Source organism: Idiotropiscis lumnitzeri, chromosome 10, assembly GCF_059441095.1.
Source record: "Idiotropiscis lumnitzeri isolate Australia: NSW breed Sydney's pygmy pipehorse chromosome 10, RoL_Ilum_1.0, whole genome shotgun sequence".
Lineage (NCBI taxonomy): Eukaryota > Metazoa > Chordata > Actinopteri > Syngnathiformes > Syngnathidae > Idiotropiscis > Idiotropiscis lumnitzeri.
In genome coordinates this window covers 17732810-17759145 of record NC_142400.1, presented here as the reverse complement: position 1 = coordinate 17759145, position 26336 = coordinate 17732810, and the positions used below count along the sequence as shown (strand labels likewise).

The 26336-nt window shown below is 40.2% G+C and overlaps 1 protein-coding gene across 2 annotated transcripts; it reads right to left on the bottom strand.

Annotated features, from left to right (window-relative positions):
• ibtk (inhibitor of Bruton agammaglobulinemia tyrosine kinase) lies at positions 1-26324 on the bottom strand. Of its 2 annotated transcripts, none has more exons than XM_088306394.1 (29): positions 26186-26324; positions 24644-25556; positions 24400-24496; positions 24149-24273; positions 22946-23056; positions 21766-21936; positions 21545-21662; positions 21085-21265; positions 20672-20795; positions 19963-20140; positions 19661-19814; positions 18217-18595; positions 17831-18081; positions 17668-17754; positions 17503-17585; positions 14907-14944; positions 14689-14785; positions 14481-14582; positions 13764-13881; positions 13309-13369; positions 12384-12511; positions 10488-10600; positions 10276-10421; positions 10077-10189; positions 8742-8840; positions 8463-8621; positions 7646-7843; positions 2012-2144; positions 1-935 (listed from the first exon to the last, which is right to left on the bottom strand). In XM_088306394.1, exons 2-29 carry the CDS (start codon positions 24965-24967, stop codon positions 810-812), a joined length of 4014 nt encoding a protein of 1337 aa, XP_088162520.1. In that variant the 5' UTR covers positions 24968-25556; positions 26186-26324; the 3' UTR covers positions 1-809. The 2 variants fall into 2 exon arrangements, with proteins under 2 accessions (XP_088162520.1, XP_088162521.1); XM_088306395.1 differs by having other exon boundaries at positions 10276-10418.
• Between the last annotated feature and the right edge of the window lie 12 nt (positions 26325-26336).

Sequence of the window (26336 nt, the reverse complement as noted above, 5' to 3'; positions counted from 1 at the left end):
TTTGACGGGGTCATTGCAGGTAAGACTTTATTGCATGCCATTTCTTATCTTTAAGTCTCTTCAATACAAAGACAACCCAATCACACAAACCTAATATAACTGAGGTCCCTACGTTTCCCATACTGGCTGAAGAAAAAAATGTCAAATATGGAAATCAGGACAGAAAATAAATCTAACTAGGAGCTGTTACATCTTTCTACTTTGATAACAGCACAGCACCTTCTTGCAAACATGAGGCATCAAAGTCAGCTACACAAAATCCACCCAGCAAAATATGTATCATTATGTCACTAGAACATACCAAAGCATGTATTGGAAGATTGACAGAATTTTGATTCACTCCATTTTTGTAACAACTGATGCCAATGACATCATAACATTTCAGCAAATCAATCAGCTGATAAAGCAACCAGTGCTGCCATTTTCTAGCTCTAGTTGGCACTCCAAAGTTTCTCAAGATTATGGAGAACTTTCATCTAATCAAACACACATTGTGTGCACCCTTGTGTGTGCCTCCATCATCTTTTCTTTGGCAACATCACACTACAATAACAATTGGGAAGCCTCAACTTAAGCCATGTGAGCAACTCATTAAAAAAAAAAAATCCATTCTCCAACGCATCAGTGGGAGCACATTTTCTTATTATGGTAAAACATTCACCTTGCGACACGCATTAACAATTCAATGCAGTGAATGAGGACAACTAGATGTAACACTGTACTGCAGCATAGAGTTCGAATCTATGAGCACATGAAGTTAGACCACTGCCAACAATCCTCTCACTTCATTGCTATGTTGTGGCAAGTCATTAATGTTTGTTCCACATTGGAGCTGCCATGGGACCCGAGGAGGCTCTCTCCACCAAGATCAGCTCATCGGGGTTGTCACAGGCCTTATAATGGAACAGAAGGTCTTGGATAGCCCGCTCTTCAATCTATACGGAGAGAAGAAAAGAAAGTCAGGGAAATGAGACATATTTGAGGAAACTGCGGGCAGCAGAACCACACTCCCTCGGTGGGTGAAAAGAAAAACTGCTGACACTAAGAATTGAATGATGATACATGTTTTTGATAATGACAAACAGAAAGCCACGGTGTAGGCTTAAGGAAGGTGTTGAAAGATGGCTGGCAATAGAATAACTTAGCCAATTTTTTTTCCAACCAATTGTGGTCAGAAAATATTCTGCCACAGAGGGAAAGGGACGCCATGTACGACGAACCCCAATACTTCAGAGCTCATTGTTCCCGCTCCTCCCCCAATATTGCAGGATATTAAGCGATGTTCTGTTTGAGTTTTCACACTATACAGGCAAATCGGAATTAAGATTTGCGGACCTTAAGTCTCGTATCACGTGCTGCAACATGTTGGGCAGCAGCAAGAGATGAGGCAAAACTAATAGCGACCTGAAGAGGAAATCCCTTCAGGGTCGTGTCTTGCCTTTCAAATATTCATTGTTCCCACAGAACAGCGACGTAAATATTTTTGTACTTTTTGAGTATTGTATGAGAGGTTTGCACACGTTACTGAGCTGTTTGAAGGTTTATAATGACCAATCGGCAGTGACAAATATACAGCTTGATGCACAGAGAATTTGCCTCTTATTGGTTTAATTCAAGTGAGGGCATGAAAACAGGTACAGATGACCTTGTAAAAAGTGTGTTTTAATAAGTAAATTTATCTATTTAAAGAATTTGGTGAGGGGTAACACATCCATTCTATAACGCCGATTTTTACCGATTGTGGGTCTGGAGTGTATCCCCCGTGATAAACGGGTTCACTGCACATTATTGATGATGTAAATGAGAGAGCCATTGAGGGAAAAGGGATTTAACGAACGTGATGAAAGAAGCCTGGCTAGAATAACATTAGGACCGTTTTTTTTCCAACCGTGTTAAGAATACAGTCTGCCGACAGAAGGAAAGGGAGACTTGGTTTGCTGTGTGTCATGGCACATGTGTATTTGTGTCAGTCAATGAAAGCACTACCACACACACAGGCAAGCCACACTACCTGGATGAGTGCCAGCGGTTTCTCTCGGCTGCGGATTAGCGCCGCTTCCTGCTGCCGCTCCTCCTCCACGATGGAGGCAAAGGTCACTAAGGAGGGGAGGGGCGGACTTCCGGCTGCTGCCATTACCCAGGGCCTGAGGGGAGAGACAGGTGAGGTGGGATGAAAAAGAGGCCATGCATCAGGTGCTGTCCTGTCTCAGTGGGAGGACAAAAGGTTACGTGAACATCTACTGATGAGCTTCTGTTGTCAATGAATGAATGTGAATGAATTTTCGGTGTAACCAGTCTGTACCTTCAGCTCCACATTGTGGACATCAATTCCAAAAGTATTAAGACCAGATTGTTGAACACAGCAGTCACTTTACCTCACTATAATTGAGACACATCATTTAATAAACCAGGAAATCTATTTTAGTTGACAATTCAGTTGTCTGCTTTGTTACATTGTGAGGCATTTTCTTGCCATTTCAAGTGCAATAAAAATTCTGACATGACAAAATACAGTGCACCCCTTATGCGCAGGAGACCAAATATTTGAGTCATTGACGAGTCAAGACCAAAAAGTACGTTTTCTGCAAATGACTAGGGATAAGTTTAGAAGAAAAAAACTGTACCGTACCGCCATATAATCTACTCAAACATAAAATTTTTGACACCAATATTAAGACAACTGTAATCGTACTAAACATACTATTGATTTTTCCTAGCCATATGATGCTGGACTTCTTTTGAAAATAGCAGAAACTAAAACCTGTATGATGCAACATACTGTAGATGACCTGAGATAAACTATGCATCCTCACGAGCTGACTTCGGGTAGTAGGCGGGGTACACCTTGAAATGCTCAACAGCCAATTGTAGGGTACACAAATACAAACACCCAAGCTCACAATCACACCCAGTGACAATTTAGAGAGTCCAATAAAGCTACCAGGCATGTTTTTGGAATGTGGGAAGAGATAACCCATACAAGCACAGGGAGAACAATCAAACTCCAGACAAGAATGCCGGAGCCGGAATCAAACCCTGCACCTCTGTACTGCGAGGCTGACTTGCTAACCAGTCGACTACCGTGCCACCCTGAGATAAACCACTTTTTTTTTTTATCCTAGCTATATTATTATTATGTGAAAGCCATGTGGGGACTGCAAAAGTTGGATTCCAAAAAACGGAGGGAAGGGGAACAAGATTTTTAGACCAGGAACACAATTTTTAGCTTCTTTTTCTTTTAGCATCATCATTTTCTTTTATATGTTTTAGCTCCAGTGTTTACTCAAGGGGGGCCTCCGCGCTGGGAGGTGTGGCTGGCCTTCTCACAGGGGGTTTCATCCCGGAGGCTCCTTAGGCCCGGCGGACCGGGGCCCTCTGCACTAAGTGTAGGATCTAACCCGGTCAGTCTGGGCCAGGGGTCTGTGTGTTGGCGGAGCTCCCTGTGGCCGTGGGCCGTCATTCCTCTCAGCGCGGATGAAACTACCCTGGGTACATTTTCTCATATGGTTTCTCTGTGCCTTGCCATGTCTTTCTGTCTTTCTACTAAGATGGTTTATTAAGTTGTGTGAATGCGAGTGTTCTGTGTGTATGCGAGTTCAGGCGTGTATGTGGATGTGTCTTGTGTTTATGTTGAGTGGGTGGAATGGGTTTTAGTTTTTTGTTGTATTTGGATGTTTTTATTGTACAGCACTTTGAGCTGCATTTTATGGATGAAAAGTGCTCTATAAATAAAATTTGATTGATTGATTGAACACATCTCAAGGAACGAGTTTTCCAGAAGACGAGGCTGGTGCGACTGGTGCTGCTGTGTCTTAACTCTTGAGCTAAATACCGACAGGAACGTGATACCTGCTCCCTCTTCTGTATGACGTAATGTGACATGAGGGCTGCCCTTATCAATTCCTGTTAGTATCACTGGCTTCACTCGAGACTCGCGCAGCTGTTTAACATCTGGAGGACTCCTCGAAAGTCTGCTGCAGGGTAAATATACAGCAGAAGTATAATAGCAGAGATGCAACTTTCCGGACTAGCAGGAACTAAGGAAAAACACATTTAACTTCATATTTCCACCGTTCAGGGTCACAGGCTTTCGCAAATATTAAATATGGCACGCGGCTTAATGCATGAGTGTTGTTTTTTTAAGTCTGGGTGACCCAGTGACAAAGGTCAGGTCAACCTTGCTGACCATTTTGAGCTGGTCATCCCACTTCCAGCAGAGTCCTTATTAGTAAGCATTTTCTACAGTGTAATATTGCCATACTAAACAAAACACAGTGAATTTAAAAGGAGGAAAAGATCTAAGATGGCCCATTTTTCACTAACAAGATCGGTTTATATAATTTTTGATTAGGAAACAAATTAGTTTTGGAAAAATTAGGAAATAAGTGAGGACTTGAAAAACGCCTACTTTTAAAGAGGAATATGGCCACACCCTCGACTGCTCTCCCCATGGTACTGCAGAGTCAGTAAGGGGCCGATAACAAACTCTCCATTGGAAATCATTGTACTTTCATTGCTTATAACGTCCAAAAACAGTGATCAATTGGCACCAAAATTCATGTGGCCATCCCTACCTATGACCAATTCAACATATCAAAAAGGATTAACCTCTCTGTGGCTGATTTATATAGAAATGAGGAAAAGTGGAAGTGAGTAGAGCTACATAGATTATGCTGCAGTTAGTGTTAGGAGGTGGCAAACTGCTTCTCTGCTGATCACGTTGAGGATGTGCACGGCTTAAAGGCACCGGTTCGGATATTGACAGAAATTGAAGTGGGAGGGAGTAAACATGCACATTTGGATGAGTATTGTCTCCAGTTTTTCAACTGTAGGTGATGTAACTACAACACCCACTTTTATTCTTTGGAACGTAAGAGCTCTGGGCTACACGTAGACCACTCAATGTAGCATTCCAATGCAGCCACAACAGGCAGTGGAGTTGGCCTCCATGCTTTTTATTTGCTGAAGATTGACTCTCCCGAAGCAGCCCTTCCTAAAAGCACATGCCGCTCCGCATTCAAGAAGACCACCTCCAGGTTTCATCGATGAGGAGTTTATCCGAAATCTGCGCCGAAATGCTGAGAGCTTCATGAATTATGAAATGGTGGTGAGGGATCCCTGGCAACAAGTTGGCCGTAAGAAGCTAATTTAGTTGTGCTAACGTCGTCTGTTTAGCGACCAAAAGCTAAATTGCTGCCTTCAGTAGTGCTGTTAATTTGAACACGGACGAAGAACGTACTGTTGTTACCCGTGGAGTTGTAAACATTGACGCCTGGCTGCCTCCTCACACTTAAATGATTAGCATAGCTAAATGTGCGAAATTGGAGTCTTTTAGGGGGTAGCATTTTAGTACAGTAATTTTTACATGCAAACCCATTATACAGGCGCCAATGTTAACATCAATGAAGCGTCCCTTTAATACAACACAGTGGTGTAGTATTTCAATCCTCAAATGTTATTTATTATAGTTATGTCATTAAAGCAAAACGCATCATTTTCATAGTCATGTTTGTGGATTTGATTTATATTGATCATTTGATCTACACAAGTTGTGGTTGGGCCCCTTGATTCATTAGTGGTGGTTTTTGTCCCTCAGAGTAAAGCAAGTGTTTTACGTTGATTATAGGGGACCTGAGAAACGTACAGCCCACATCCTGCTCATCCATGGTCTGGCCGGCCCACGCAGTCTTTATGAAACCAAACTAAAAAAATACACAGTGAATATATTTTGAAAGTGACACTTTGACTAGCATGTGTAGGCAGTACCAGTGAGTGAGAGCAAAGGCTTGTCTTCAGTACTGCCGAATTACATGGTGGAGAAGAAGAATGCCATGAGGGTATACCACGACAATCATTTTGGATTCCATACTAGGAAAGAAATGGTTAAAATGATTGGTGGTTGGCGCTCATGCCATGACTTCTTGCAGTGAAACTTGCAGCAGACGGGGCCATCATGAATGGTCTGTGGCAGAATACCATCTGAGACGAACGTCAGGTTAAATCCTTCCCATGCATAATAAATATATACCCGAGCCTGTATGTGTACTTTGACACTTTCACAGCCATCAAACTAAACTAGCACTACTTGCTTTATATCAGGGTGTCAAGATCCAGTCCTGGAGGGCCGCTTTCCTGTATGCTTTCAATCTCAAGAAGCTCGAGTATCCTGCTCATTTGAATCAGGTGTGTTGCAGCCGGAAGAGATGGAAAACATGCAGGACACTGGCCTTCGAGGACTGGAGTTTGACACCCTCGCTTTATATAAAGGACAGTGTCGAGCCGGTTTCCTCGATTGCTCCTATTCACTGAAGCGCAACGGGATCCTCTGTGCATTTTGGGAACGGAGACTGCACGCTCATCTATTTTATCCCCTAGTACATGTCGAATTATAGGCACTGCAGCAAAACACTATGTTAAGGCCAGTTGGGGCTCGAACAATAAAGCTACGGAAACTTTGAACCCCAGAAACATACTTATTGTGTGTAATAGCTAAACAAGGGGACACCAAACTTTTTGAAACTTCTTGGGAAGTGATTAATGTGAATGGCTACCAGTCTGAAAAAAGAAATTTGCATAAAATACCTTCACTTGTGTTATTAATAATAATTACTGATTCATCTGCATTAAGATACCGATCATGAAAATGATTTAACAAGTTAGTCAATATGCAACACTGTTTCTATACATCTATGCAAGTGTTTTTTTTGTATGACATTGCTAGAAATTGACACTGTCCCATCTCTGGTGAGCTACATTTAGAACAAGACTGCGGGGTACATATGTGGTCTTGGGGAATTAGCTGGTGCCCGTAGCAAACAAGTTGGTGACCCCTGATCTAAATAATGTGGGCTTTCTAACAATCTATAAAAGCTAACATATAGAAAGCAGATTGATAGGGGTCAATCACTTTGCCCAACAAGGGACAAGGTCGTCCATTCTAGTGGTTGGGATGTCAAACGTTAAATATTTAAAGAGATTTATACTGCCAGAAGGACCAAAAATAGTACTGACAAATCTTTTGGTGCCCTGAGACTTTTGTACCAGATATAGAGCATATTAAATTAGTAATAGTGTTTCAAAATGAAATGTTTTTTTTCTTCAATTGTTTTAAAGTATTTAAAAATGTTCTAAATGTGTTTTTTTAGTTCATCAACACATTTATAATAGTATCCTTATTAGTAATTGTTTTAATTGATGCATTGAGCTATTATTTCACTGATATTCTGCCCCGGTATTTAGTACCAATAGAGGTACCGGTACTTTATTTAGGTATAATACTGAAGTCCCAATTATGATATTGTGACAACACTAATGGAGAAAAGACACATTTTGCCATATTCACCATGAATGAAGTAGCCGAACCTCAGTGGCAGAGCATAAATTACACAGAAAGAGTGATTTCAACAGGCTAGATATCATTTATCTCTCTCTTGACCCAAAAATTGAATTATTAAATTTGCAGGCATTGAAGGAAGACACACACGGCATGACCAATTAAATGAAACTGGATCATTTCCCATGTTACACCCAATGACCTCTCGCCAGTGGTTGGGAATCACTGGTTTAGAGATGCATAGGGTGAAGCAGTTTTGTGACAACAGTGCCTCCCAGTGATGGCAAAACACACTACACGTAGTTAACTTACCCAGGTTTCTCCAGCTCGCTGCCATCAGCACATTTGAACGTCACCTTCTTATTAACAGGTGTAACATTGACAGAGAACGCTTGAGCACTTTGGTTGCTGTGAGTTCCAAGCTGCCCCGTTCTAGTGAGTATGTTTTCCTCCTCCTCGAGCAGCGCTCGGAATGAGCAAGGAGAAGGCTGGGACTGGAGTGCTGTTGCCCTGATGACAGAAATGGATAGAGGAGAAACACAAAACACATTGAGATTGTGGAGCTTTACTTAACTTAAATAATAAAAAATATTTTAAGCAATGAATAACACTAATAAAGTGACCCATCTCTATTCATGGAGGCCAGGGACCAAGCCCTGCCACAAACTGAAAATTCATCCACAAGTAACTGAACACCCACTATAAGATGTTTTAGAATTGCATATGTGACAAGATGGCGACAAAGCAAAACATTTGTCGAAGTGAAGCTCCTCAATTCATTTTAAAATAGTTCCTTGGCATCAATATGCCACAAGAAGGAGGCAAAGCCATACTTCTATGGTTTTGGCCTGAGCACGAAACCAAATTAGTTTTTCAAGAATCTCTGTGAAAAGGTTTAAAGTTTCTGTGAATTAGAGATTTTGCTAATGCCAAAATCATAACGATAAGAGGGCGCAATGCATTATAAAAAGTAACATTAATTGTGTTTCATACTTCAATTCACAATTGCACTGGATATGAGGTAAATTTCTTACACCTCTATTTGTGCTTCTGATTCTGGAGACACCTGTGACCCCGAAAAGGACAAGCTGTACTGAAAATGGATGGATAGATCCTGGCGTACACTCACCAGGTCTTCCCACTACTGTTCTTGGATGGCGTGACTGTGGGGGTGGGTTTTGATGGCGTGGACGCCACAGTGGTCTGTTTACTGGCCAAGGCCAGCATCTTCCTCTGCTTTTGGGACAATTTTGTAGGACCCGCAGAATATTTGCAGAGAGTAGCGACACTGTAGGGAAGCAGAAAAAAAAAAGTAAAGTGGGTGGTTATACCCAAAGTGTTGTGTGAACTGTAAATAGTCAGTAAACAGCAGCTTAAGCCAACATGAATATGCGTCATGATATTTTACCTTGCAGGGCTTTTAGGAGCAGTTTTGAGGGTCTGCACAGAGTTGGCTTCCATATCCATGATGGCTCTAAAATCCAAGACTGGAGGTGGATGGGAGGGTCTACAAATTGGAGTAAAAGTTCATTAACACAACAGGACTAGAATTAAAAGTACTAACCACAGCAGAATGGGTTGTCCCAACCACCTACACATTTTGGTACGCACAAATCATGTTTTCGTACACAGTATTTGACATAACACTTACGTAATTGTGGCATTAATCTAACGCCCTACTATGCCAGCTTTTCCATCTTGTTGCTGAGTAAGCATACATTGGAGAGGATAATTCCAGGTAAGAATGTTTGTGTCCCCCATTTACTGAGACGCATGAGCACACCAGCTCAATCCCTCTTCTAAAGCGTTTTACTTTTTGGACAAAAAATGGATCAGATCAACAGCAGCTGATAAAACAACTGGCTTGAGGTCCATGCGAATTAATGTTCCTGATGTTTATGAACTCTTCACGGGTGTAAGTGCACGAAAAAATGCGCTTAACACACACAAACAGACACACCAGAGTGAAAAACGCAAAAGACCGACAGACCCTGACATGGCACCATCTTGGTTGTTCAGTACATGCCTGTAACCATATTGTGGGGCAACCTCGTGAAGGAAGGTGCAGAAAAAAATACACCAGTTTAATGTAGTCACTGAGGTAAGTAAGAGGCAGACCTGGGCAGTCCGTCCCGGGGACGGAATGGTCTGGCCCTCCGGCCCGGACGGACACCCATTTCAGGGGCGGGGACAAGAAGAGACAATTTTTTTAATAAGGGTTCAATTAAAAAAGGTCGATTTTAGTTTGGCACAAGAACAACAAAAATTTCCTCCGCCACAACGTGCCTGTATTTCCTTATTCTGACATCAAGTCATGTCGCGGGCTGACAAATTATGAATAAGGCCGAAGCGTTGAGGCTGGAACAGTCCAGAGATCGCGGGAGCCGGGCATGGGTCAGTCCGGCAAAAAAGGGTCAAGCGCCCAGCTCTAGTAAGATGATTCTAGAGTGGCAACCTGTGAACCTTTTGTGCACTCCATACCCAAGAGGTTTAGGCAGTAACACAAATGTAAGGCACGTGTAAGGAGGGCGGGAAAGGAGCAAGATAGTCATTTTTGTTTCAGCTTAACACGTTTCAATCAAGAATTCATGACTAAATAATTTGCCTTTATCAGCTTTCATCTTTTATCTTGCAATTTGTGGGAGTGTGCGTGTGCCAGTTGGGCATCTCTAAGTGTGCTTATAAATCTTGGCAAAGATTGCATCTGGCATGAACTAACCAACGGGATTCATGCCCATCTTACCCGTGAATGATCTTTGGGATATCTTTTGGACCAGAGCTGGGGGGAGGTGTGAGGCCATCCTTTGTTAAATTATTGGGTGGGGTCTTCATTCTTTGACTCAAGACCCTCTCCTCCTGTGGATAATGAAACAATATTATTTTCAGGTTTTTTTTGTTATTCTTTCAAATGACCATTAAAGTACTCGCAATCCAACACTAACCGCTGCTCCTTCATGAAAGACAGGTGACTGCATATCTCTGGGACTACCCAGCCCCATGCAGCTACCCTCTGAGTCCGATGTGAGTAGCTCCTGCAGTGACTCTGTGGAGGTGGCTTTTCGTGTCTTCACCATGAATGGGGAAACTGCTGAGTGCAAGTGCAAATCAGTTAAAAGTGTACATTTCAAGCTTGCGAGTGTTTGCGCAACCATACCAGCAGCCGGGGGGCTTTGAATAATATCAGACAGAGTATAGCCTCCTGAACTGTCAGAGCGTCGTCTTGGTTTCTTTTTAGCCTTCATCTTGGCTTTCCTCAACAGTACTTCCCTGTGGATGGAGGGTTTTGATTAATCAGCAGCATACTTTTAAATTACATTTCGTCTTAAGCGGATATGATACGTTTTTCTTCAGTGATGTTTGCAATGTCACAATACAAAAATTAGGACTCCGATACTATACCTGACAGACAGCGGCGGGGCTATCCAGTAGGTAGGCTTGTCGTAATAATAATTAGATTTGACTGAGCCAGTAATGATGACCCCTCAGCTGAAGCATATTATTCACGATTAATTGCAGATTTGACTGAAATAGTCGGTAAGGGCTGTTTGGTGGAATTGCTTTACCCTGTACCCAAAAAATTGTTTTCAAGAGTAAATAACGAATACAACGTACATACTTTGTAGTTGTTTAATTTCCATAAATTTTTTTAAAATGACCTGCATATTTTGTCCTAGTGTATTTGGTGTACTTCGTGACCTTCTGCGCATGCGCTGCGGACTTTGCCGGGCCCGCAAACAGTACAAATAATGCAGCCACAGAGTTTTTACTTACTAATACTTTACTGAAGTTTCAATATAACATTAAGCAGCAAAATAGCCTAAACGACATAAGACTGCCATTTTAAGTTTATATACATAAAATGTAAACATTCTTTTGTTTTATTTTTTTTTTAGTAAGTCACTGGTGAACTATCTTTAGAACAGATGTGGGCTACTCAGGTGGTCCTTGGGGCTAACTAGTACATGCTGGCACCAAACGTACTGTATTTTTCAGACTATAAGCTACTACTTTTTTCACATTTTTTTTTAACCCTGCAGCTTTTAACGTGACAAGGTAATTCATTAATTTTATTGATGAGCTTCAAGCCACCGATAGATCTCATCCCAAAGTCTGAACACATTTGTGTGCTACTGTGACAAAGAAAAAAAATCCTTACTCTTTGTAACCGTAATTCAGATCCACAGACAAAATGTCTTCATGTCATTATTACCACTGCCAGGCTGTGTGCCATACTTTGCTATACAAATGCAGCCTCGTCAAATAGAACTGATCAGGAAGAGGACCATTTATTGCACAATAATTCACACACGTTTGAAATGAAGGAAAGTGTTTGAAATGTGTCAATTATTAACCAGTAGCTCCTTGAATTTGTGACAAAATTTAAAAGACTTGGTGCAGACGTCAGTGAGCTCCTTGATCACTGCACGTAGCTTTAGGACACAACTTGCAGAAATACTTTCTCCCTGTGTCCATTTGGCATGCACTGCCCTTCGGAAATGTTGGCAAAATAAGTCAGATAACCCTGTGCGTGTCTTGTTTCTTTGCGAGGGGTTTAATGTCTAAAGAGTGTGAGAGTGAGTGGCAACGTCTGTTTGTATTTGTATTCATGCAGCACATTGCACCCCTTCTCACAGAGTTGAGTCACTTTGCTGCATTTATTTCACCAAATATTGTTGGGTTTTTTTTACATTTAGTGACATTAGGTTGTTTAATTAATTTATTTTTACATTAAGCACTTCTGAGTAGCCTTTGCAGGAGCATCATTGGAAACACCAAGACAAGGGTTAAGGTCATAGCCCTAGGACAGAGACGATGAGCTCAGCGGAATGATATGTCCAATAGCCACAGAGATAAAATAAAGGCAGCAAGAAATGGAAGCTGGAGAAAAAAATATCTCCAGAGGGAGCAATAGATCCTGGTTAAAGTGAGCAATTTTATTCCAAAACCCTGCAGTCAAAATTCTTCATCTTCAAAGTCACAAGCATTGAAATGATCGCTTTAAAGAACTATAGAAAATGTGCCAATGTTGAGGAAACTTTAAGCCCGTTACCTGCTGGATTGGTCCAATTCAGATTCTAGTTTTTGGCTGAAGGCAAAGTCAAAATCCTCATCTTCGTACATGCGTAGATCTGGGGCGTCAGGATATGGAGTGACAACTCTCCTGTGCATTGCTGGGATCTGAATTTAAATGGGGAAAAAAACTTCAAACTGTGCCGTCAACCGAAGATAATTTCCTTAAATTACAAATGACACCTGACATTGTATGACTTTCGGCTTAAAGCTACAACAAGCAACTGGCATGATATATCTGGCCCAGTTTTTACACCCGATGCCGTTCACTGTCATGGAGCCCATTAGTATTTGTAAATGCCCAACAAAGGTGAACGATTTTTCAGCATAAAAGAAGAAATATATAAATAAATATATATATATATATATATATATATATATATATATTTATACATATAAATATATATATATTTATACATATAAATATATATAAATATATATATATATATATAAATATATATATATATAAATTTATATATATATATAAATGTATATATATATATATAAATGTATATATATATATATATATATAAATATATATATATAAATATATATATTTATATTTTTATATATATATATACAAATATAAAATTTTAGTGTTTTCCATTAAAACGTGTATTTTATGAACCAATGGATAAAAGGTAATACAACATTGCCATTCATTTCATTCAATTTGAAATAAAATTGCTAAGTTGGGATACACAGGTCTTTCCCTGAATTTATCTGTCATTATTTTTTGAGAAATTATTGATTTAAAAAGTTCTAGTTGTATTGGTACTTGGGATTGGTATCTACCATCAGTGACTACTCGAGATTTGATTTCTCGTAAAAAAATCTACAACTAAATGACACAAAAACAGTAAGCAGCAAAAGGAAATATGCAGGGCAGATGTTAGGTGACTGACCATCCTCTTGTAGGCTGCAGAAAGCTCCAGGACCACTTCATCACTAAGACAATCCAGCGCTCTAAAAGCATCACAGAAAATAATACATCTTAAGGAGCAGACAGACATATAATACATCCGATTTCTGATCCACCTATCCTAATTCCTAAAAATAATTATTCAGGTCAGAATGCTCGGATCTCTATAACTGTCACTTTTCAGGAGACCAAAATTAAGGCATGCTTCTTGAGCCATTAACATTAGATCATCATAAAAAGCAATTCTTTTTCAAATCGTTAGACTGGTCAATAACTTGTAAAAAATACAAGTGTGTGGACTTACTAATAGGTTTGTGAAAAAAGGTGAAATTTACCACATTTGCAAAGAGGTTTCAGCCTGACGTTAACAATAATTCACATTTGATACCTTAAGTAGGCATTTCAAGACGCTGCATAATTATTAAACGTGGTTCTCACTTTGACTCCAGGAGCGCTGCCATATTCAGCACAATGAACTGGAAGCAGGAGAGTTTAAGTTGCTCTGCGTTGTACATGTCGGCAAACTCCAGTAGCTCCGCTGCATTTTTCAGAGTTACTGGAAAGAGTAAATTAGCCTAATTAGCCACTGATAGACGGTTGCTGAAGAGTTATGCAATCAACTGCAAGATGGTCAGGTTTTATTCATTTTTCCAACTTAAGTATGATGGAGTTTCCAAACAAAATAAGTCAAAGTGGAATTCATGGCAACATATTTCTTTGCACAAATATGTTATATGCACCCCCACTAGTCGTGACTAAACCCAGAAAACAGGTGAGCTATGACATTCGCAGTACGAGTTCGAGGGCACTTTGACGTCAATTTAAGTTGCAAATAGAGGATGACGCAGGATCAAAATGGTAGCACTGTGAGAATAAAGAAGGGATGAATTAATCTGCTAGATATTTATTCCCTAAAAAATATTAACCTCAATATAAGACTGGTGATGATGCATACAGCACATTGCAAAAAACGTTTTGCCTTGAGTTTCACAGCTTTCAAGTACATTAACTTGTCATTAACTGAAAGGGATACAGAATAGTTGAATTGAACAACCATCTGGCTACACAAACATTTAACAAAAAATAATAAGTAATAAAGGTTACAGTTTACTTAAGGAAGAGGCATAAAAAAATAAAAATACCAACGTGACATACAATTTTCTGTGATGACAACCTCGCACATTTCCTTTAATCTTGTGATCAGCAGCTGATCAGCGACAACAAGCACATTGCAGACGAACACCACGTTCATAGACTCTGGAGTGAAAAGTAGGACAACAGCATATTCCTGAGTTTTCTTAGCCCAGGTAAATAAAATGATCGACAGTTACAAATCTTTCAAGCATGTAATGTGAGAAGTTACCTTTAATGGTGGAGCAATCATCTGTGTAAATATACTCAAGAATGGCAAGCAGAATGTCTGCGCTTGTGGGCATCTGAAGAGCAGTACAAGCTGTAGCCTGAGGAGGGCAACAATGCATCAGCCCTTGAACTCGTGTAACCAATATGCCAAGATACTCTATTAACAATGGTTTAGCACCACCGAAAAAAAGGTTAGAAAACAAAATGAGCACAACAAACCTCAATCCATGGATTGCTATGCATACTGTGGAAGTATTCTGCAGAAATTGACACAAACATAAAACACATTTTATTAAAATTGACTTTCTAAATACGTGTAAACAAACCTAATATTGGTACCCAGGCGACCCATCGAACGAGAAAGTGAACAAGTAAATCTTGGCTATCTAGTTTAAAAAAAATGGCCTGTGAGATCAGCATTTCTAAATTCACATAATCACGCCCCCATATAAAGCTTCTCAGCCGAAACTATCACGACAAAGCCAATAGGTAAGCAGAGCCCCAGTGTTAGTAGAAATAAACTGCATTATCATCACAGTGAGTGAATATTTTATTGTCTTCAGACTCTCGGGTGCTTGTGACAATGCAGCGACACGCCTAGTCACATCATCGTAGCTCCGCCCCAGATGCCATGGTAATGAAGGTTGATACAAGGTCTAAACAAATTGGAACTCAGCATCATTCTTAAGTGATCAACTGTTAGAGAATAATTTGAAAGTTTTTAAATAAACCTCCCAATGATTTTTTAATTGCTTTTTAACTAAAACAGCAAAAGCAAACTGAGATTGAACATGTAAGTTTTTGGACAGCTTCCGCTCAAATTTCTTTCCAGGATGCTCATTGCATGCGAACTGCTTCCCAACTTCATAGACCATTTTGCTGAGGGATGCTTCAAAGGTTTTCAGTTGGACTGATCGTCAGGGGAGGATGGGAGCCACACTCAAGAGTCTCTCATACCCATGATGAAGGGGAATTTCTTGCAGTATTAGATGGTGAATTGGCATCAGGGTTGTTATAGTTAGATATTATTTTGAATTGAGTTTTATTTTTTAAAAATTTGTTGGTTTTAATTAGTTTTCAGGGAGGCTGTATTTGTTTTAGTTTATTCAAAAACGTTTGGTTTTAGTGTTACTGTTTATAAAGATTTTTTTTTACTTGTTGGCACAATTAGAAAAACACAATGGTAAGTCCTAATACAGGATACAGTTTTCTGGTATCAATTGTTTGTCTTTTATGTGCGCTGATTTCCCGCTAATTTATTATTACACCCAGTTCTACTGTGTACTATTTTTTGTTTTTTTATATTTTGCATACATGTTTTTTTTTTTTCGTTATATTTGAAACAAAAAAGGAAAGCACTCTTCACCTAGCGTTCCATTTTCGGGCGCGTTAAATGACAAAAGGAGCTGAGCCATTCGAGCCGAAGACAGCCACACACAGACTCGTCTCCGAGGAGCAACTTCACCTGCTGGCTCTTTTTATTGGGTGCTGCTTGTTGACGTTGCTTCCGTGCAACACACATTAAGAGGACTTCAACTCCCAGACAAATGTTCAACCTTGGTGCAGTTTACGGCAGTGCATTAATATCGAAATATATACATTTTCAATCAACAGGATCAGTGCATTTTAACAAAAATTACGGTTCTATTTTTATTTTCTTATTTAAACATCGGGGTTAAATTTTACAAACATTCAAATTATTCTTTCTATAAAAGTTGATGACTTGAAAATTATGCTGAGTGCCGTTTCCATACACTGTTGATGAAAATTTTCATATTAACTTGAAAGAATGTCAAGACTGCATATTACCAGGTGACGAAATTCACATACAAATACAAAAGTTGTGTAGAGTAGAATTTTGTTGATTACCGTATTTTCGCAGTCATAAGGCGCACTTTAAAGTCACAAAAATTCCCCTTAACAAACAAAGCGCCTTGTCAGTCGATGCGTCCATTAAATGGACAAAGTACCACTCACATCCATCAGCCCTTGTCATCAACGAGCTGTTGGAAGTGCATGTTAGCACACCCTGCTGGGCAAAAAGTGAGTTGTTCATGTTTACAATCGACCGTGACAAATACACGATCTGACTATAATGTTTGGGTGATGGTGTTGGAAAAAGCTGGACAAAGGGCAGCTGTCCACAATGTTTTAGTCTGTCTTATCATTTATGTTATTGCAAGCAAGAAACGTCCCAGGTTTAGACAACAGACAAAAAGTCCAAAGCATAACAGCACATCTCTTTAAACAGCCATGCAAATCTCTCTAAACAGCTATGGGATTGTGGGTCTCTGCTCCCAGAATGCATTGCTTGAATTAGCTAAGGCTGAGTGGCTTTTGTGTTATTTTCATTTTTTTTGGGTATATTGATGGCATGAGAGATACATGTTTGTGTTAATCTTATTTCTATGTTTCATTGTTTGCTTGTATGATGAGTTTTTTATTTTTTTTTTAAACCGTGACTCTAAGGAGTGTGGTAAGCAGCCAAGTCCCTCCCCTGACGTTGCATTGTAGGCTATTGCCAATACACCTAATATTGGCCTGAGCCATTGTCAATGTCAGCTATTGTCAATAGAGACTTGGCGTCTGCTGGGGTGATTGCTTATGTTATTGGGGCATAGTAGGCTGCTATCGGCTGTGTCAGTGTGGGCAGCTCTGCCAAGTTCATGCTATGCTAACAGCAGCTGTGCTATCGTCTTGTCAGGCGGTGCGTCCAGTATATGTTACAAAGACAGAAATAGCGCCCTCAACAGGTGTTGCGCCCTTTGACACGGCGCGTCTTTTGGGTGCGAAAATACGGTATTCATCTTCATACCTTGTCTAGCACAGAGGACACTTTTATGGCAAGGGAACTCTTTGCCATCTTCTGATTTAAGTGTAACATCACATAGGTAGGAACTGTAAGCCACAAACAAAAAGGAAAGTTGTTTTGTCAACAGTACACTAGACATAAATAACATATTAATGTTAAAATACGTACCATTTCTTTCGGTTGAATTTAAGTTTGTTGCCAGTTTTCTTTTGTATAACATTGATTTTTCCACCCTCATATTTGACACCATCCAGTCTGTCGAGGGAAAATAAAGTATCTTGGAAAGAAATTGGAATAAGATATGATGTAGAGTTCAGAACATAAAACTCACCGTGCAGATAGGCTGCCCAGGCCGAGCTTCTTTGCTACTCCCTGTAAAGTTTTCACTGGGTCGTCCCCACTTTCAAGGGCACCTTTGTCACCTTTTCCTTTCCCCTTCTTGCCAGGTTTGGCGCCTTTGCCTATGGCTCTGTTAGAATCTCCTTTGGCTGCAAGAGGAAGGGAGTGATACACTTCCAGTGCTGAGCGACCTCTAAGGCTCAGGTTCTGCAGACTGCTGATAAGCCTCTCCTCTTTTGAATCCTGCCCAAGACAAAAAGTGAGTGGTTACAGGACATAACTACAGTAGATTAGACTGACCTGGTCTGAAAAATGATTACCGTCAAACTGAAGGGAACATAGTACAAAAATAACTGTGGTCTGAATTATTTTTCCCACCTGTCTTTGTTCCATCAGAGATCCATTGTGTCTAGGTCGGGCCCCGTGCACCAGTAGCTCACAGTTATCTGTGTAGATGAAGTGCAGGGCGTACTCCAGCATGTCTGGTGGAATGTTCTCCAAAACGAACAAGTCACAGCCCACAGCGTCTTCACTCTTTCTAACGTCTTTATCAAGCTCCTCATCAATCCCACAATGCTCAAATAGTTTCCGGAAGAACTCAGACCTCATGGACAAGATATATTTGTGAGCTGCAAAGGTGCGATTGCCGGCTTGAAGCGTTACATCATGGATACTATCCATTTCATCTGCTTCCTCCAGAAGTTTCTGGAAGTGTGTGGCAAAGGAGGATGGAGAAATGCTGGGGATCTCATATAAACTGCAACAAAGGAAAACACCATTTTAATTTTTACTTTTTTAAATAGTCATTTTGGGCACAAAATGGTGAGAAGCATTTTGAACCCAGTAATCCAGAATCCTAAAGCCCTTTTCACACTGCACTCTCAGTGTGAAAGGGTTGCACAACAGGACAAATAGATAGATGACAGCGTCCTAGTGGCTAGGGTAGAGAGTTAGAGACTTAGACGAGAAGTAGACTGCCCCTCGAAAAGATGCAGCTTTCATTGCTGCAAAAGAACACCCAGGCTTTGCTCATTTTAAAAAGGGAGAGGAGGAGATGAGCCCCAAAAGACAAAAAAAAATAAAGGCTCAGTGGGAACTTGGATAGTATAATCTCGTTTGTGAAGTTCCACCAAGAACACGACCAAAATAGCACTAAATTACTCCGCCAGTTCCTTTCCTAATGGAGGCACTCCTCTGACATCACGGCGATGCCACTCTTTTTGAACATTTGGAATTCTCGGTGCCTTGCCGTCGAGGCAGAATCCCTTTCACTGCGCTGTAGTGCTTTATTCCATGGTTCCTTCACCACCACATTCACAATAAATCAGTTTGACAACAGTGCACCACGCACTGCAAAATGACGTGTGAAAAGGGATTGAATAATAATTGTGGGGTTCAAAGGGTAAAGAAAGCTGAAGCGCTTTTTTTTTTAATTGACAGAAGTTGCTATTAGCATTTAGCAGCTAATAGCTATAAATAAACGGAGGGGGGCATGAGGGGTGAATTGTTAAAGAAAAATCACGCAAAACAAAATATATTGGGGGGGAATATATATTAAAAAATCTGTCAACGTGCAAATCCCCTGGTGCCAATCTGCAAATGATGCAGAGGTTGACTGTATTATCAAAAATAAAACATATCAAGTGCGTATATTTTGCACATATGTGCGAATTTTGTACAAATTTAAAATAACATTTGCGTCATACAGCTGGTCAGGAAAGTCCTACATAGAACCACTGATGAAAAATTGGGGCCCCCTCCAGAAATTATATAGGTCCAGGAATAATCGCCAGGTATTAAATGCAATATAATGATCTGGTACCTTGTTTTGGGATCAACCTGAAGCAATCCAAAATTTCGACCATTGGAGTCCATCGTGATGCTGACTGCTCTGTGAACGTAGGGGAGCTTTTCCAAACGAATTCGCTCAAACACTGTGCCATTATTTGAATGTCGACAAACCTCAACACTCATCTCTAATGTAAGAATACAAATGTAAAAACAATGAGAATAAACACAACACTTTTTTATACCTATTTGTTTTGCAATTAACATGTCATTCTGTAGTAAGCTCAACAACTTTACAATATGTGCTTGATATAAGATCCATTCGACTCAACTTACCTTTTTTTTCGGCATACTTTTTATATTCTCCAGCCCACATGCCACTGAATCCCTCCCCCTCCTGAGTCACAAACATCATGCCACTTTTGCTGAGCGCAATGTCGGACATGAAAACCTGGCGCCCATACGCCCACCGGCAATGTCTCATCGAGCTACCTGAGGAGCGCCAGCAGAACACCTGACAGAGATGGAAAAATACAGGAGTTACTCAAAAATCTTAGTCATCATTTCCATCTATAGGACTCCATCGAGACTAGACTTGTTGGGATTGTATAACTGTCCACTATGCGCCAATGGATTAGCTAACAATAGAGACAGCAAAGCTATGGTTAAAAAATGGCATTCAGGCTTAATACATTAACGCGACAAATTTATGATCAAGAACAAATTCTGGTCAACCGTGCTGCATCAAGAGCAATGAACAGGAACGTCTGCTTTTTTTTTTTTTGGAGGTCATATGCTTGTACATTTTTCCTGAATTTGTGGGTGTCATGTAAGGATGAAGCCATAGATGTGTTGAATAGGTGAAAAATGTTTTGTTGTTTTAATCACAAAACTAAAGACACTTTGAATTCAATATTCTTTAGTTTGTATCCTCACTACTGAGGTCACATGGTTGTAAACAGGCTAACAAGTCTGAGGTTGAATAAGGTCGTCAAAAAAAAAAAAAAAAAAGTAATTTCTTATTATTACTTCCGTCTGCACTTACTCGACCAGCTTCATCCAAAGCCAAGATGGATAACTTTTCTCCCCCGCACTCATTTAGAATCTGGGGATTCACGCGATGGTCAAGATTTCCACCACTGACAAGGACTTTCTTGATGTTGAGCTGCCTGAACGGGACCAAGACCAGAGAATCATCATGGCTTCAAACAAAACCAGAAATGACCCCCGTGTGACATAAGAAGGTGGTTGAATAGCAGGCAGTCACACGAGGGAGTGCAAAGTAGTTACTGTATTATTTAACAGGGGTTTTACACACAATGCCACGGAGTAAGCAGGTGCAGTTTTAAGAACGATGCTCCGTCAGCAGCAAAATTAATAACTAATAATGACAGCTTGCATGCACTGCAAAATATTCACGTTTTCTGTGATGGGTGTTTTTTTTTTCTTTTTGTTTACCTTGAAGCTATTTTTTTACACTGGTAGTCAGCCAGCAGGTAGACATCTCCTTTCTCTGTGACAATCACAGTCGCGCCACCACTTGCGGCAGCCATTGCTATGGTGACATCCTTGTGGTGCAGAGCAGATACCTGCCGTGGGGCTGTTACACATTTCTCCCCATTGGGGTCCAACAGGTAGCCTGAAAAACAAGCCACACACTGGGCCTTAATACACCAATTGTTGCTGTTTTTTTTTTTAATGTATTTATTAAATTATAATGTAAACAGAAAGGGACTTTACATGAAATACAATACTCAGGGTCTTAATCAGTAAATAACATTTACCGTCAACATAACAATAAGCTAAATAATTTTTAAAAAAATGTAATGTTTTACCCTTCAATCTAACACAGTAAGGGGATGGTTGGTCTTGAACCTCTTTATGTCACCTAGCTACACCAGTTATATTTGTGTCTTACCGAGCTGCCCTCCATTCAGTCCCATTGTATAAACTGCCTCCTTAGTCCAGAGCACTGTGTGAAACCTGCCTGCTGCAACTCCAATTATAGTCCTCCCTTTTAATGTCTTGGAAATCACCTACATACAAAAGAATGAGACAAAACTAAATAAACAGGCCAAAGGCCTTTGTAGACGAATGTGGTTCATAATTACTAATAATGAATAGATGACATCCAGTGACCTGTTTAGGAGCATGTGCCGAAGCTGGTGGAGGAGCCAAACCGAGCTGGTGGAAGGTGTTCAGCCCAAATGTGTAAACATAGCCTTCTTCTGTCAGCACCACTGTGTGGTCTTTTGCTGCTGCCACCTGAGAACAGTGGTGGGACATCAGACCCTCCACCATTCGGGGAACCTGAAGTAAAGTGACAAGATGGTGAAACAGAATATGTGCACTATGTATTGATTTTTATTATTATTATTATTATTATCATCATCATTATAAATTTGAGATATGTTGTTGTTGAGTTGAAGTTGATTAAGTGGAATTGGAGTGATGAAGCAATTCAGGGTAGCAAAATCGGAAGTAACAGTCATCTGAATGTTGTTGCACAGAAGTGACATCGCTCCTGGGAGACGGGTTTGCGTGTGGCGTCGGCTCAAATGGCTCACCTGTTGATGACATTTAACTCAGCCCGAAACGCAATGCTAAGTAAAAAGTGTTTTCCTTTTTTTGGTTCATCCAGCCATCCATTATCCAGTCCGCATAGCCATATACGTATATGAAAAGAAATATCTACAGTATAAGAAAAAAATAGTCCGCTTTAGATGTGTGACTGAAACCTGTGTACTGTCAAAACTGTAAACTGTACTCTTGTTGAATTTTTGAATTTACCATTGTCTTTCTTTAATCTTATACTTTATTAAAACAGAAACTAATACTAAAACTAATTGTTATTGAAAAATTAAAACTAAAAAAGCTGCTCTGAAATATAATTTAAAAAAACTCAAAACAAAATAAAAAATAACTATAAATAAAATAAAAAAACAATAACCTTGGTGCCGTGTCAATTCAGCTTGCAAATGAAGGTAAAATAATTACACTACATATGTATGCTATTGCAAATGCTAGCCTTCCTGTGTGGAGTTTGCATGTTCTCCCCTGTGCCTGTGTGGGTTTTCGCCGGGCACTCCGGTTTCTTCCAAATTGTCCGTAGGTGTGATTGTGAGTGTGACTGGTTGTTTGTCTTCGTGGGCCCTGCGATTGGCTGGCAACCAGTTCAGGGTGCACCCCGCCGATAGCTGCTGATGCTTACACTGATGTTACACTGCTCTCATTGGAATACAGGGGAACTCTGTCATAAAACAAGGACATCCACCAATTTGCTCCAAGTTTTTATAAAATCCTGACAACAAAGTCTCACCAGGTATGTCTGTTCATCTCCATGGCCAAGCCGCCCTCCTTGTCCATGTCCACATGTGAAAACATGACCTTTTTGGCACAGAAACACTGAATGGAACTTGCAGAGCACCACCTAAAAGAGTGATAAGAAAACTATTAATTATTTGAATTCAACACGTTTTAAGGCTCAAAATAAAATGAATAATAACAATTGAAACTTTCACAGCACTGACAAGACATCCATAAATGTGTTACAGGAAGGATAAATACAACTCATATCTCAAATTGCTGTTTGCACGAAGACGTGTACCAATTTGACCTCAAGGTGGATGTTGCCATCTCTTTCCATGTCCATCAGCCAAGGCCTCATATAGTGCAAGTAAAATACTACTCCAATAAAAAGGCTGGTGGACAAGTGGAAAAGCAAACATCATTACTAATACATGGCTCCCCTCAAACATTCAATAGACCAAAGGGATGTTTTGCATTGACATTGATGTGGACATTCACACACATCATGGTTGTTCACTTAATTAAAACATGTCAATGTGGAATTAATATTTAACCTCTGGCACCTGTTGCATTGGACGAAGAAGACGAGGGAAATAATATGCAATGCCATGGAGTCATCGCCTGATCATGAAATTAGATCCACCTGCACCGCAATGGGAATCATGAAATGACCCAGGATGACAAGTGCATCAGCTCACAAACACAGGCATCCTGTGCCAAACAGAAGCCCAGAACCTTGTCTCTCACCAAGCAGACACAATGCCTCCTTGTGACAAATAATGCAGGAAATTTTTGCCAGGTTGGCACAGTTACAAATGCAAAGCCAGGCTTAAATGACAAATGAAAGTATAAAAATGACCCTTATAATGCCCTCTGCTGACATGGCCGTGGCATCACAGTGTACTTCATTTCTAAATGCTATAGTATGTGGCCATTAGACCAATGAAACACATTCTTGTATGAGATCATTTATTTCCTCTCTCCTCCAGAGACAGTTGCATAACACAGGACACAGGAGACAGAATGTTTTGCCGGGGAACCCAGGTGGTGTCCTCATTGGACCAACTGATAATGCCATGGTTTTATGCAACACATAGTAAGTTCTGAATTGAAACAGGACACTTTGACTAGTGCGCCAGAAATGTAGAAAACATTTACTGAATGTAGTATGCTTGGTGTGGGGGAGCAAGATGCGAAAAAACACAAATCATACCTGCTTAATATAAACTCCAGTCCTGGCAAAGACATCCACGAGCTCGGGGTGTTGTCGACTCTCTTGATTACCATGCCCAAGGCTGAAATTTGTATTATTTCCCCATGTATAAACTTCAGTCGGGTCTGTAATGCATTTAAGCACACGCACACGTATACGCATGTGTAAGTAGAGGAAAACCAATACAATACAATACAACTTTTTTTTAATCACCAAATCATGGTGCACTCAACGTGAAACATTAAACTTACCAGCATTTGTAAACACAACATGAGGTGGTCGGTCCTTCATCAAGAGGTCCAGGGTAGAAAGACCCTCCTTGTCATGAGTGGAGAGGACTCCGCCGTGCTAGATATAAAAAAAAAACAGGACAACACTGCCATTAATAAACATACTGAAGCTTAATTTTAAGAAGTCGCGTTAACTAGCTTTATCAGCAGCCCATTCAACAATGACCAACTTTATAGATCTCAACTCTGTCATTTAAACATGTACCTTGACCAGGGAAAGGAGACAGTGGATATGTCCATAGAAGACGCTGCGGTGCAGAGCAGTCCAGCCTGATTCCTTATCCTTCACCGTCAAGTCAGCATTCTTATTATCCAGCAGCCACTCCAATAAAGCCTTCTTTCCCAGGGAGGCAGCCATGTGCAATGCCGTGCGACCAAATTCATCTCGCAAAGTTGCTGCATTGTGGCAGTATGATGTTAAGAAAGCTTGTAACTGCCCCTCTGAGCCACAAGTTACTGCCGCAACCAGCTCATTTGCATGCTGCAGTGAGCGGCATTTTGGGGTACAGTCTGACAATTCCAGACTCATTCTGGTCTACCAAAATCTTCAAAATGAAGCTTGCTGTCTTCTGACAGCCTATCCTAATTTACAAACCAAATCTGTGACAAATCAATGCAGAGGAGAAAAATACGCACACGCACACGCACACATACACTACCGCAGCGACAATCTCTACTGAAACAAGACTTCCCACAATAGGGGAAAAAAGTGCATTAACTATAGAAATCTAAAAACAAAAAGGTTGAGATGGTCGTGCTGTGGAGTGCTAGAATTGTGCTTGTGTTGAGGTTCCACTGCACCCTAGCGACCCCAGAGACTGTGAGACTTGCTCAGTCTACCATCTCAAATAAATGCTGACCACAAGTCAAGGTGATTGCCTCAAATGGCATCACTACATCAACATCAACTTTATCTTGTGTACAAAAATCCTACCATTAAATATTACAAAAAAATAATTTGTTCTCAATAAGCTCAGATAATTTACAAAAGGCAAAACATTCAAGAATTCCTTCTACCCTCACACCCTGCAGTACAACCATCAACTTGAGGGGAAAGCCTTCCTTTCCCCTCAAAATTCTCACTCTGCTATTCAAAACTCCATAATTGAAGCGTAAACCTGCAAAGAAGAGTTGAAAAACAAAATTTTGTTAGAATAAAATGAGCGTGCAGCTTAAATTAAAAGTAGATTCAAATTTTTTTTTGTTCAGAAAATAGTGACAAATATGAAGGCATTTCTCTTCTTAAAGAGGAAAATGTAAAATGCTTTAGAACTGCATTTAGTACTACAAATGCATGGACATTATGTTTGATTACATATTGATAACGCAGTGACTTGGCTAGTATCATGTAACAAGGGCTAAAGCATTTAAGACGGGTGGTTAATTTCAAGTAGAGGCCGCATCACAGTTACTTCGTCAAATAGTGGAACTAGTCAATTTCGTCATTGACTACAACTTCTAAGGCAATGTTTCAGTTGAATGCATCCCACACTGCTCTCTAACTTGATGTTAGCACGCTTTGTAGCTCTTCGAGACACACCGCGGAGGCGAGACAAGAGAAATATATGACAATGAGCATTTTTGCGTGGTAAAACAATTAAACCATGCCAGGAAACAAACAATTTATAAGAATAAACGTCACGTTAGTTCGGATTAGCCAAAACAGGAGCTAGGTTAACTGACACATCATCGTAAACAAGCATAGCCGAAATGTAATACCAAGTGGTACGAAAAACAACCACATTACCTTCCGCTAGATAAACGAAAAAAATGAGATGATGAAATAAGTAACATTAACCGTGTATATCCACTGTTCCATTACTACAAATAGGTTTCTCAACGCCGTTGCGTAAATTTGCCTTGCCTATCCGGGTTAGACTCTGCGTAATGAACAACGA